Source organism: Paramisgurnus dabryanus, chromosome 6 (assembly GCF_030506205.2).
Source record: "Paramisgurnus dabryanus chromosome 6, PD_genome_1.1, whole genome shotgun sequence".
NCBI lineage: Eukaryota > Metazoa > Chordata > Actinopteri > Cypriniformes > Cobitidae > Paramisgurnus > Paramisgurnus dabryanus.
In genome coordinates, this window is record NC_133342.1 from 10728497 (window position 1) to 10741791 (window position 13295).

General features: G+C 37.0%; 2 protein-coding genes across 3 annotated transcripts; one reads left to right on the top strand and one right to left on the bottom strand.

Annotated features, from left to right (window-relative positions):
* The first annotated feature begins 4164 nt into the window (after positions 1 to 4164).
* fzd8b (frizzled class receptor 8b) lies at positions 4165 to 6752 on the top strand. The gene has a single exon (XM_065262256.2). It carries the CDS (start codon positions 4832 to 4834, stop codon positions 6611 to 6613), a length of 1782 nt encoding a protein of 593 aa, XP_065118328.1. The 5' UTR covers positions 4165 to 4831; the 3' UTR covers positions 6614 to 6752.
* A 2009-nt stretch (positions 6753 to 8761) lies between these two features.
* LOC135744296 (E3 ubiquitin/ISG15 ligase TRIM25-like) lies at positions 8762 to 12756 on the bottom strand. 2 transcript variants are annotated; one of them, XM_065262322.2, is made up of 7 exons: positions 12612 to 12756; positions 11598 to 12168; positions 11303 to 11398; positions 10984 to 11217; positions 10512 to 10647; positions 10349 to 10408; positions 8762 to 9812 (listed from the first exon to the last, which is right to left on the bottom strand). In XM_065262322.2, exons 2-7 carry the CDS (start codon positions 12162 to 12164, stop codon positions 9277 to 9279), a joined length of 1629 nt encoding a protein of 542 aa, XP_065118394.1. In that variant the 5' UTR covers positions 12165 to 12168; positions 12612 to 12756; the 3' UTR covers positions 8762 to 9276. The 2 variants fall into 2 exon arrangements, with proteins under 2 accessions (XP_065118394.1, XP_065118395.1); XM_065262323.2 differs by lacking the exon at positions 12612 to 12756 and having other exon boundaries at positions 11598 to 12404.
* Between the last annotated feature and the right edge of the window lie 539 nt (positions 12757 to 13295).

Here is a 13295-nt window from a genome sequence, read left to right on the forward strand (position 1 = left end):
AGCACTGTTAAAAAGATGCTAACTTTGAAATGTCCCTCAACACATTATCTATAAAAGAGGGCAGTAATAAGATGTGTATTGCTGTAGCTAAGCAGACACATTCACAGATTCCAATTCCATGCCATTTAACAGGCTTTAGAAAGAGAGGAAGAGAGATTGAGATGGAGTATGTAAAGACTGTTGTAGAGACTGTCTGAATTTGGTGCCTAATTATGTCCTTTGAGACCACCAGGACAAGAAGAGAAAGAATGAATGAGAGGAAAGCAGGATGAGGAAGAGGAGGGGAGATGGAGACCCTCGAGGAGTCTGGTGAGAGACAGAGGTCTTAAGCCTGAGGTGAATGGAAGAAAAACTAAACAGACGTAAGACTGATGTTTGGGGGGGTTGTTGGGTTGGGGGTACTCGAATAAACAAAAGGAAATAAAGCCACGAAGAGGAAGTAGAAACACTAAGTGCACAAAAGAAAACATTTCAGTCATTTGTGCACAACAACTATTAAAGTAGAGAAACTATAAAAACAATCAACAATAGAGCCTCCCGACATGCACACAATGCACCAGGCACTTCTGAATATTTTAGTCAGAAGTGTGAATGCAACAAGATATTTACATTCATATTTATACATTTAGGATATGCTTTTATCCAAAGTATCTTACAAAATAATTACGTCTGTCAAAAGATTAATCACGATTAATTGCATACAAAATAAAAGTTTGTGTTTGCATAATATATACAGTACAAGCAAAAAGTTTGGACACACTCACTCGTTCTTTATTTATATATTTTCCCACATAACATAATAATAATAAACTCGTCCAAACAACGGCATAACACAAATGCAACTGTGGGAATTATGTTGGTGACTGAAAGCATCCAAAATAAATCAAAATTCTGTCATATTTTATCATCTGAAGTGCAGTCACACCTAACCCTAACCCTAGAAATTGCAAAACCATACTCGTGTCATTTTATCAAGAAGCTTCTTGAAGTTTTACTTCAGACTGAATTTTAAAGAATATTGAAGGACTTCACATTTAATATGGGCTCTTATTGACAGCTTTTTCTGTAATATTCATTGCAAGTCATCTATTTCAAAAATAATATCTAAAAAAAAACGTTTTCTAATAATAGAAATTAATCTATTTGCACAGGTATAGTTTTTTTTCTACAAACGTAATTTCATGCATTTAACCATACACCTTCAGATTAAAAGATTTTTAGAATCATAGTAAACATTTTATTCAAGTGTGTCCAAACTTTTGGACTGTACTGTATGTGTGCACTGTGTGTAATTATTTTGTATATAATTGCACACATATGGATGTATGTATTTTAGAAACTTTTATTTTGTATGCGATTAATTGTGATTAATCTTTTGACTGCCCTAAAAATAATGCATGTAGTAAGTATTTCACTCTCTTATTCTTGGCATTTATGACTACCAGCTGATAGGACTTCTCTCCTCAGTCCTGCACAAATGCCAATCGTTCACGAGCGCCATACGTCATGACTCTGCGGGCCGAAGACAGACTGAGACCTTGGTTCACCAAGTTCAGCCGTCTGGATGCAAAGTTCCCCAGGTGTAAACTGGAAGGCATGTACAGTACACAGACAGTTCAGCACGTGATTGAGGTGTCTTGTTTTGTCTCTGTATTTGTAATTTTAACAAAATTGTGATATAGCTGATAACATCTCTCTCTTCTGTTGGATATGAAGTAATTCGAGTACATTCCTCTGCAGGTTTTGTTTTCATTTTCACAGGATGTTTGTAGTCCCTGTGCGATGTGTGGAAGTCGAAGGGGAAGCGGCGGATTTGAGTTCCGCTCGGATTGAACAAAGAGGACAAAACATGACGGAGTGATAAGAACTACAAGACACCAAATCAAAGTGTTAGGAAACTTTAAACTTTTCATGTTTGACCTTTTCTGTTTGGGAAAAAAGCATAACAGTGTATGTGAATGTGTGTCTAGACTGCCAGGTGCCGTCTGGGTGGGCTTGTTGCCATAATGAGGAATCTGGTGAATGCATTTGAGAAAACTGGAGGGTTGTAGGACGACTCTGACAGGAGCAAATATAATCACTGGGGCTGAATGTGGATTTGAGCCAAAGGTTGTGTGTGTGAGAAGTTTATGCCAAGTTCACCATCTAAAATAGAGATATTGTGTAAGTGTCATTTAGCTCGTGTTTATCTGTTTCTCTAGACAGATTTCAATTGCCACATAACTACATAATTGGACACCAAATCTTAATAAAATATATTTAAGATGTTTTAAAGATTAAGAGAGTAAAATATTTTTAAAAAAGTGTAATTAATGGTGGTGTTATAGTGGAAAATTTGTGTTTTGTACAGAACAGAAGTGTCCGATGTGATGGCAGGAAAAAAATTCCTTTTTTAATACAAGCAAATTGTGTGTATGTTTAAGACAGGTGTGTGTTACATTGCTGTAGTTATGCAGCTGTTTCCCAGTAACTTACTGTAGATTTATGTTATTTACTGCACTGTAAAATGTATGTAAATTACAGTATTACTGGGTATTACTGGCAGCTGGTTGTCAGTAACTTACTGTAGATTTTACATTTATGGTATTTTTTATTTTTATTTTATTTATCCAGGAAGGTCTCATTGAGATACAACATCTCTTCTACCAGAGAGTCCTGGTGGCAACAGTTTGTTCAAAGTTAAATGAACATAAAACATTTTCAGTCTTTATCTTCTACAGTAAGTTACTGGCAACCAGCTGCATAATTACAGCTAATTTTTTTACAGTGTTGCAACAGTTTGTTCAAAGTAAAATGAACATTAAACATTATCAAGTCTTTATCTTTACAGAATCAAACTACAAAATAACATCTTGTGTAAAGCATTTTGGGAACCAGAAATCCGCATCAACCTTTTTCGTTTTTCTTCAGACTTTCTTCAGAATTCTTTGCATGAGGCTGTTATTTTATAGTTTGATTCTATAAAGATAAAGACTTGTATATGCTGACAGTAATATTGTAATTTCTTCAGACATTTTTAACAGTGTAAGCTTATTTGTTTCTTTGATTTGATTGTCTGAGATTAGACATAGACATAATCTGGAAAGAGAAAGCTAGAAAATGTAAGTAAAACATGCAGTGCCATTTGGTTTCCCTGAAGCCTTATCAAAAGCATGCTGGATGCTCACACTCTTCATCATCCTCTTCCTCGTTCTGTTCTAGCAGGTATGTCTCTAATTGTTAAAATTTTATATCTCAGCACTTGCCACATCATTTCCTTCTTAAGTAAGCCCTTTGAAGTTCTCTTTTGTAAGTCACTTTATATAAAAGCATCTACTAAATGCCTTAATGTAAACGTGTTGATGGTTGCTTTAAAATGTTAATGTGTTTCTTGTGTACAATGAATTAATGACCTTTAACATTATCTTTGCTATTTGCCTGATATTGTTTACTCATTAATTAAATGTTTTGCTATGATGTGTTTAGTGAAATATTTTATCCGAGGCAAGATCAGTGCCAATGTTCAGTGACTTTTTGTGCAAGCTTTATAAACAGAATTTGACTTTTAAAAAAATAACTCAGTCCCAGTCTTTTTTTGTCATTAGCTTGTTTTTGACCAAAATCTATTGAGGCCAGGAAAACAATGCAGCGCCACCCAGCTCGTGGCAGTTTGTACGGTAATTGCCCCCCGTCGAGCCCATTCCGCTTCATCAAGAACACGCGCACGAGGCAACAGAGAAAACTTCGCGTGCGTGTCTGAATGCGCGCTGTTGTTTCTGTCCATGTGAATGTAAGCACCTGTAGTGGAACCAGAAAGTATGGGAAAACTTTAATCCGAAATGGAAACTTAACTCAAAATTCAGTTAATGTATTTCTCTAGAAAGACAAAAAAGCAGAATAGATATAAGAAAAATATATGGTTCTATTATATTATTTGTAGTGTCTTGCTTTAAATTATATACTATGTTTAGGAGTATTAAGTGCCAATAAACATTTTACCCTCAATTAAAGGTTGTATAATGGTTCTTCACAGCGATGCCATTGAAGAACGATTTGTTTTGTTCATCATAAAAGTCAAAGGGTTTCCACTACAAAGAACCTTTTGTGCAACAGGAAGTTAAATGTTCTTAATGGACAACCTTTGATTTTTCTAAGAAAGTGGATGGGCATTGTGCAAACTTGTGCAAACATCAGCGTGGATTTTGTTGTTTTTGTTTTACTATAAAATTGTGTGGTATGTTATTGCTTTTGTATCTCTTGAAAGTATTACGCACAGTTCTACTTCCTTTAAAATCCATTTAAATACAGCCAAAATGGGAATTCAGCTGCGTAATAATGACATTTTTTCAGATAGATATTCTGGGAGGATCAGGACAATCTAAACATGTCGTGATACTTGTTTACAGTTACAGACTCAATGTTTAGACAGAGGGTGGGGGATAAACAGAAGTAAAATAATTTAAGACATACAAACCGTAGGCAATGCAAACATTTACTTAAGACAACTCGTGGGATGCATGATTATCACCAGTCAGATCTCGCCCCATAAGTGCTGTGATTGGGCATTGATAGAAAGGGGCGTAACGCTTCTTCCCTCTGTATAAATACACAGACTCCTCGCTATTTGATAGTTCACCTATTTATGAGTAACGCAAGTCGGATGTGGTCCAGATGTGCAACCTGATATTTCTCTCAGCGTGTAGGTAGACAATCGTAAGTGTTGCACTCCAGACATCAGCATGTACCTGTTTGCCAGAGGATGACTGCGTTTTAACCGGACAGCTACTGAACACATGCATGCGCATCCTGCTTTATTTAGAAGACCGGGAGGTGCGCGCAACTGTGACCAAGGATGGGCTTCCAAGTGCAGGGATCCTACTGGTACCCAATCTGTGTCCTGCTATTGTGGAGCTCCGTGCGCGCTCGAGAGCCGATCTGTCAGGAGATTTCCGTCCCGCTGTGTAGAGGAATCGGATACAACTACACGTACATGCCCAACCAGTTCAAGCATGCCACGCAGGACGAGGCTGGGCTCGAGGTGCATCAGTTCTGGCCGCTCGTGGAGATCCAGTGTTCCCCGGACATGCGCTTCTTTCTTTGCAGCCTGTACACGCCTATCTGTCTGGAGGATTACAAAAAGCCACTGCCGCCGTGCAGGAGCGTGTGTGAGCGGGCGAGAGCTGGGTGCGCGCCGTTAATGCGCCAGTACGGTTTCCCGTGGCCGGACCGAATGAGGTGCGATCTGCTGCCCTTGCAGGGGGATCAAAACACTTTGTGTATGGACTACAACAGGACTGATATAACAACAGCGTCACCGGCTGCTGCAAAACCGACGAGCCGCCCGGGGAAACCAAACAACCGGAGGACTAAAAGCAATAATGGACGCGCGCCGGGTGGTAAACATAAATTGCCTGGATTCGGATCGACTTCCTGTGAGCCGGGATGCCACTGTCGGGCTCCAATGGTTACTGTAAGCAGTGACCGGCATCCTCTGTTCAACCGGGTCAAAACGGGTCAGATTACGAATTGCGTAATGCCGTGCCACAGCCCGTACCTTTCTCAAGAAGAGAGGACCTTCACTACTTTTTGGATAGGAGTGTGGTCAGTTCTGTGTTTCGTGTCCACGTTTGCCATGGTGGCCACGTTTCTGATCGACATGGACAGGTTTAAATACCCGGAGCGCCCGATCATCTTCATGTCCGCCTGCTATATGTTCGTGTCCGCCGGGTATATCATCAGACTCATCGCCGGGCACGAAAATGTTGCTTGCAACCAGGACCATGAGGTGGATCACATCCATTACGCAACTACAGGACCTGCGCTTTGTACGCTTGTGTTTCTGTTAATCTATTTTTTTGGGATGGCGAGCTCCATCTGGTGGGTCATTCTCACCTTCACGTGGTTCCTAGCGGCCGGGATGAAGTGGGGAAACGAAGCAATTGCGCGCTACTCGCAGTACTTCCACCTGGCTGCGTGGCTAATACCGAGCGTAAAGTCCGTCGCGGTGCTTGCGCTGAGCTCGGTGGACGGGGACTCGGTTGCGGGTATCTGCTACGTGGGCAATCAAAATTTGGATAATCTGCGAGGCTTCGTGATTGCTCCACTGGTGATTTATCTTTTGATCGGAACTGTGTTTTTATTTGCCGGGTTCGTGTCCATGTTTCGGATACGAAGCGTAATTAAACAAGGCGGCACGAAAACAGACAAACTGGAGAGGCTGATGGTAAGAATCGGCGTCTTTACGGTGCTGTACACGGTGCTCGCCACTGTGATCGTATCCTGTTATGTCTACGAACTGTACAATCGGGAGGCGTGGGAAAACGCACATGCGTGCTCCTGTCAGCCGGAGAAAACAGCGCCGAGACAGTATTATGCAGTTTTTATGCTCAAGTATTTTATGTGCCTGTTGGTCGGGATCGCGTCCGGTGCGTGGACGTGGTCCGGCAAAACTCTAGACTCGTGGCGCGCTCTGTGCGCGCGCTGCTCCTGCAGCAGCTGGGGCGGTAAGGGCACGAGTGGGTCCGTTTACAGTGACGCGAGTACGAGACTCACGTGGAGGTCGAGCTCCGCGAGGTCGAGCACCGCGAGCTCGGTTCTGTGTCCCCCAAAACAAATGCCACTGTCACGCGTGTAATGACAGAGCAAACGAGACAATTGCTGTTTACCTTTCCAGATAGAATAGGAATTATAAATTAATTTTGTTTAATTACATTTCAGAATACTTCAGAGGCAGTGCCTTAAAAGTCATACGGGTTTTTGTATTTTTATGTATTTATTAAAGGCATTGTGATTATAACAATGACTTTTGTTATATTTTTTTACAAAGATTGGGTATATTTATTGTTTATGCTTTTTTTTGACAAATATTACTATTTTAACAATAAAAACGCAACTTGAAATCTTTCTTAAAGTGTTTTCTATGAAAGATAAGCGATGGGGTCGAAAAGTCTGACCACAATAAATGTTTTGGGATTGTGCATCATTAAAATAATAGTTTGCAAATAAAGCTATTCCAAACCTGTATAAAATGTTAATAAACAAACACATCTGGGGCACCATTCACTTCCATTGTATTATCTTTCGTACAATTGAAACCAATGGTGACCCAGATCTGCTTGGTTAGAAATATTCTTTAAAATATCTCCATTTGTATTCAGCAAAATAATTTTTAGTAAAAAATACTGGACATTAGACAGAAATGTCAAACTAAAACTATTTTACTATAGTTGTCACAGATTTTGGACCCCACTGTATATTGGTTTAAGGCCTACAAAAAAATGAAGTATGGCCAAGAAGTATTTTACACCATACGTTATAAAGCCTTTGTGAAGAGGACACAGCTATCTTACATCTATTGAACAGTACATTATCTAGTCATGGTCACAAGATTTAAACCAAAATCCAGCTTGTTCAAAATAAGACATTTATTTTGTATTTACATCTTTATATTTCACAGTGCACGTCCAGCACATAGCATTTTAATACATTAAACTATTGGAAACACTTTACAATAAGGTTGTATTAGTTAACATTAGTAAATAAATTAGCTAACCTGAATAAACAATGTGAGTTTTTCAGCATGTATACATTTTTGTAAATGTTAGTTAATGTCAGTAGTTATTATTGTTAGTTCATGGTGCATTAATTAATGTTAACAGTGTTTGATTTTGTAAATGTATTAGTAAATGCTGAAAGTAAATCTAAGATAAAAAATAAATAAAAGTATTGTTCATTATTAGTTCATGTTAGCTAATGCATATACAAACAGTAAATACAATCTACCATACAACAGTAAAAAAGATTTGAATATTTTTAGGACAACAATGCTTCAATATTTAAAAAAAGTAATAGACTTTAACTAAATGATTAAAATAAATCTAACTGCTAAAATAAAAATAATTATGTGACATTTACTTATTTAACAAATTATTTTTCATCTATTATTAAGTAAATTTTATTTTATTTTAGTAAGTAAGTTGTAATTTAAAAAAAACAGTACATTTTATTTTTAAATAAAGTTAGTGCAAATTGTTTTTTTAAAGTAAATTTTACAAGTTGTTTTTTTTTTCAGTGTTCAGCCATACAATATAGTTTTCGTTTTTTATCCCTTTACAAAATCGCCAGGTTTTATTTTGTGCCACCACACTTACTCATGTAACAGAAAACAAGGATTGGATCCCCAGGAATGAATGGGGCTAGCTAGGCTAAGTGCTAACACATTCACGACACACTGTACAAATATTAAGTGCACACATTGAAAAAAGATAGGGATGTATTAATTCGTCTACACTGTTAGAAAAAAAGGTTTAAAATTGTACCTTTTCTGTCTACCTTTGAGGGTACCACCTCAGTGACAGAAAAGGTACAATTTTAACCCATTTTTTTTCTGACAGTGTAGGTTGGGGTAAAAACATAGTAAAATGTCGAAAAACTGTGGTGTTTTCCTTTAACATTACAACCTTATTGTAAAGTATTACCAAACTATTTAATATATATTCATTGCATATTTTATAATAACTTTCTTAAATAATACATTTGTTTTATTTTATAATGTGACAATGTATAAAATAGTTGTTTTTGTGTTCAAAATATATATAAATATATATCATGAATGTTTGCAATCTTCCATAAATATTAAATATGAAGCAGTACTCATTACTACTTAATTTGGGTTGGTATACAAAACAAATACATAAAAAATTGTGCTGTAAAATAACAGTAAGCTACTGGCAGCTGGGTTGCCAGCAATGTACTGTTAATTTACAGTTCTACATTCGATCCCCTATTTAACACTAAATTACTGTAATACTGCTCTGGAAGAAACTCATTTCATTTAGAAAACCAATTGCCAGATCCATTCAAGTTAAAAAATATTTATATGGTTATTATTACTGTAAACTTAACTCATTTGAGTCCACTGAAAACAAATGTGAGTTCTAAAATAAAACTGCAAACATTTTATGTGCAATAGGGTTATAATCACTTTCCCACAAATCTCATGTAGTTCATCCTGAGCAAACTACAGAGTTACTGCTTTGACACAAAACAACAGACAGCATCACATCAGTAATTTACTGCCCATTCCTTGACTTAAACACACGCTCTACTCTTCAGCACAATGGTAACATTGAGCCAAATCCTAATAAACACTAAAAGATCTCTCACTTTATCATCAAGTTTACATAACATTTTCAAAAAAATACAAGGACTTTTCTCTAATGCCTGTGTGAAATGAATGTATTTCTGTAGAAGCTTTTATCCACTACAACAAACCTTCTATGCACGTCTCTGCCTTATCTATGTTGTTAGATCACAGAGTTTCACTGATGAACCTTTATTTATCCCAAACCCAGGATAGAGAGGTTTAGTGAATGTGGTGTTGACTCTGTGGATGAGGGTCATTGTGTCAGAGACACTGTAGAAGGACAGAGATCCTGAACTGTGATCCACATAAACTCCTATTCTAGAAGAACTGGAGACTACTGGGAGATTTGTGTTTTTGTTATTATGACTGAATATATATACAGTTGGAGTACAGAACAATCTCCAGGACTGATCATTATATCCAAATTTACACTCGAGACCTCTTCCCTTCCTGCTGATGCTCTTATATGACATCGCCAAACCCACCCCTGCATCCCCACTCCACTCAATCTCCCAGTAACATCGTCCACATAAACTCTCTCTACACAACACCTGAGGCCAACAGTCGAATCTGTCGGGATGATCAGGATATTGCTGGATTGTGTCAGGGCAGGTAACAACACTGTTCTCCTCAGAAAGTTGAAGACGTTTATGCACTGAGTTTGAATCCAGAGTGAAAGGATGGAAATCTGATAAACACACATTTTGCATTTTTAATGATGAAACCTAAAAGCATGAATGACAGTGTGCAATGTCTAAAATTGTGTGCAAAATCCTGTAGCTCAGTTGATAGAGCATTGCGCTAACAGTACAAAAGTCATGGGTTTGATCCCAGGGAACACAACACATAATGATAAAAAATTTATAGAAAAAATGCACTGTATTAAACTCATCTGGCAAATGCATATTGTGAATATAATGTAAATTAAATCATTATTTACTCGCTCTTATGTCATTCCAAACCTGTATGGCATTTTAAATAATGTAGTTTATTTTTAGCTAACAGTTTTTTATTATGAAGCTTTATATCTTTAAATAAAAATATAAAATAACAGCATATGGATTCAGAATTACATAATGGTAAGTTTCTTTCTTAACTTAGTCTTTTTTTAGCTGTGTGTGTTGTGTTGGCATAACTCACTATTTCATAGATTTAATAAATATTAGAAAAAAAACCATTTAAATAAATGCTAATTTCTTATCTAGAATATTAATAAACACTTACACTGTAAGATCTCATCTCTGGTGCTTGGTTCAGAACAGGGAATGATTCTGATGCAATTCCCTAAAGAAATCAATAAAAACATACATATTGAATCTTATTTTTTTTAACATAATGCAAACTTTAAAACTGATCTCCAGTAATATACCTGTGGTAGATATCTTACCTATCTCCTCTTTGAAGAAATCCTCAAATTTTCCTCTTAGCTCAGAGACAGATTTTCCCACGTCATCAAAAGAGAGAAGCAAACTCGTAGTCATGCCATCTGCAGACTCAGGTGGTACAGAGAGAGACGGAAAACTCTACATGTACAAAAAACATGAACAATACATATACATTATCAATAAAATAAATTTGCCAAGATTAGAAACATTAAAGGGGTGGTTTAATGCTATTTCATGCATTCTGACTTATTGTTTAAGAGTTGTAATTGTAAAATGTTGTAAAATGGCTTTTAAAGGGGATGAGAGCTGAGACACCCATTGGTTTATTGCACGTTACACCCAAAACACACCCATTACAAGAATAAGAACAACCTTTTTAGACTGTGTGTCAGGCGCATACACCATTTTCCATCGTTAAACAAGCAAAAGTGGATTTGGATTTTCAATCATTAAAAAAGTGCCCGTCTTTGTTACCTGAAGGAAACTGATGTGATCTTTTGTTTGTGAAAGTTTCTCCATCTCCTCGTTTCTCCTCCTCAGATCATCAATCTCCTGCTTCAGTTTCTTCAAGAGATCTTCAGCTCGACTCACTGCAGTCTTTTCCTGATCTCTGATCAGTTGTATCACCTCAGATCGTCTTCTCTCAATGGATCGGATCAGTTGAGTAAAGATCCTCTCAGTGTCGTCCACTGCTGTCTGTGCAGAGATCTGTTAACAAACATTAAAATCAGACTGAAACTCAATCTCAAACACTTCTTCCAGTATTTATGTTTCTCTATTCATCAAAACTCACCGTGTGAATCTTCACAGCCTCTCTTAGATCCTGAAGCTTCTTCTCTTTCTCCTGGATTCTCTGATGGAGTTTTCTCTGCTTGTCCTCCAGTAATCTCTGTTCAACAGATTCATAACAGATAACTCAACTGGTCAGGTAAGGTTTGAGTGAGTAATCTTCTAAACTAATTTCTGTTTTACAGTCGAGCTGTCATTTCTTCTGCTTTTGTGCGCCCTCGTGTGGCCACGCGGCACTAAGCAGTCGCTTCACTTATGCTTTATATTTATATTTCATATATTTGTTCATTTGTTCATACCTGTTTCTCAGTTCTCTCTGCTGCAGCTGATACAGTTTCATGGGCTTTGTGTTCTTCCATCACACACATTAAACAAATACATCTCTGATCAGTGCGACAGTAAACCTCCATCAGTCTGTCATGTTGAGAGCAGATCATCTCCTGAAGTCTTCCTGTCACATCGGTTACTTTATGGCGCTTACTGGAACGAGAAACCTCATGACACTCAAAATGAGTATGACAGTAAGATTCAAGACACACCAGACAGGACTTGACAGCTTTGCGTTTCCTCCCAATGCAAACATCACACTCTACATCTCCAGGTCTACCACACATTTCTGTGGTCTTCAGCTTCTCCACCATCTGAGCAAACACCACATTTTTATTTAAATCAGGTCTTGTATTGAAGGTCTGTCTGCACTGAGGGCAGCTGTAGTTTCTCTTCTGATCATCTTGATTCCAGCAGTTTGTAATACAGCTCATACAGTAACTGTGTCCACAGGGAATGGTCACTGGATCCGTCAGTAAATCCAAACAGATTGAACAGCTGAACTGATCCTCAGACACTAAAAAACTGGTTTCTGACATTTTACTGCATGGACAAAGAGACACAGAAAACAGCTCAACAACAGTTAAGTTTCGAGTGATTTACTACTGATCTGCTCTCTGTCAGATCACAATAAACAAATGCAAAACTTCCTGTGTTTTTGATAAGTGAATCCAAACAAACTTATCAACTTGCTCCGTGCTCGCTTAAAACATTACAGCACATGTACACAAAATACAGCTTAAAAAAGTAAAGATTACTTAACAAAACTACTAGATGATAGACTACGATCTTCTGCATTGCATAGCTTAATGGCTAACACGCACTTCCGGTATAAAATTCTCCATCGTTCAAACTCTTTCTGATACATTTTTGATCGCAACGACTTAAAATGTACATATTTTATTTTATAAATATTATTCGCTGTAGTAAACATAACAGTTAATATCTTTGATTTAAAGATAACGTTTTAGGAATGAGTTTTATACCTTTTAAATACCTGTCTTGTGATAACTGTGGCTCAGGTCTTTGCTTAACACCATTATAATTATATTAAAAATAATTTTATAATGTAAATCTTTAAAAAGGTAAGGTTTAGGTTTACAACATTGAGAGACGTACTGAACAGGTAAGTTTTCCGGGTTGAGCCGCTATTACAAAATAAAAGTCAGTGGTACTGTGTAAATTTCGCTTTTGCTTTCTGTTTTTTTTTTCAATAATTAACTTTCTTGTGGGAATGTATATTTTGTGCACCCCAGTGGCGCTTAGGCATGAGTTTATTATAAACAGAAACAAATACCCTTTATACAAAAATCCATTTAAAATAATGAAAAAATAAAAAATAGTGATTTTGATAACGTCTGTGTAATCGGAATTTCGAAAATAAGTTTTCCGTCCCACCTTTGCTAAATATTGCCGAAATTCAATGCTGATTTACTTTCAGTTTGAATGAGACTGAGTAGCTGCAGTAAAGAGAAAGCTATAAAACTATAAGCAATTATTTGTTCAAATACTCTGTAATAAGATTACCAATATACGGCACAAAAACACTTTCTCTGGCCAAAAATATGTTGTAATTAAATATATGTGAAGTTCATTTTTGCAGTCAACAATATATTTAATTATAACCTTTTCAAGCCTGTCATGTTTAGGTATATAAAGTTTTTTTTCAG

Coding starts and splice junctions, on each gene's coding strand:
- LOC135744296 (XM_065262322.2), bottom strand. CDS start 12,164: ATGTCAGAAACCAGTTTTTTAGTGTCTGAGGATCAGTTCAGCTGTTCA. Junction 11,218..11,302: donor AGGCTGTGAAGATTCACACG/GTGAGTTTTGAT, acceptor GTTTGTTAACAG/ATCTCTGCACAGACAGCAGT. Junction 10,409..10,511: donor TTTCTTCAAAGAGGAGATAG/GTAAGATATCTA, acceptor TGATTTCTTTAG/GGAATTGCATCAGAATCATT.
- fzd8b (XM_065262256.2), top strand. CDS start 4,832: ATGGGCTTCCAAGTGCAGGGATCCTACTGGTACCCAATCTGTGTCCTG.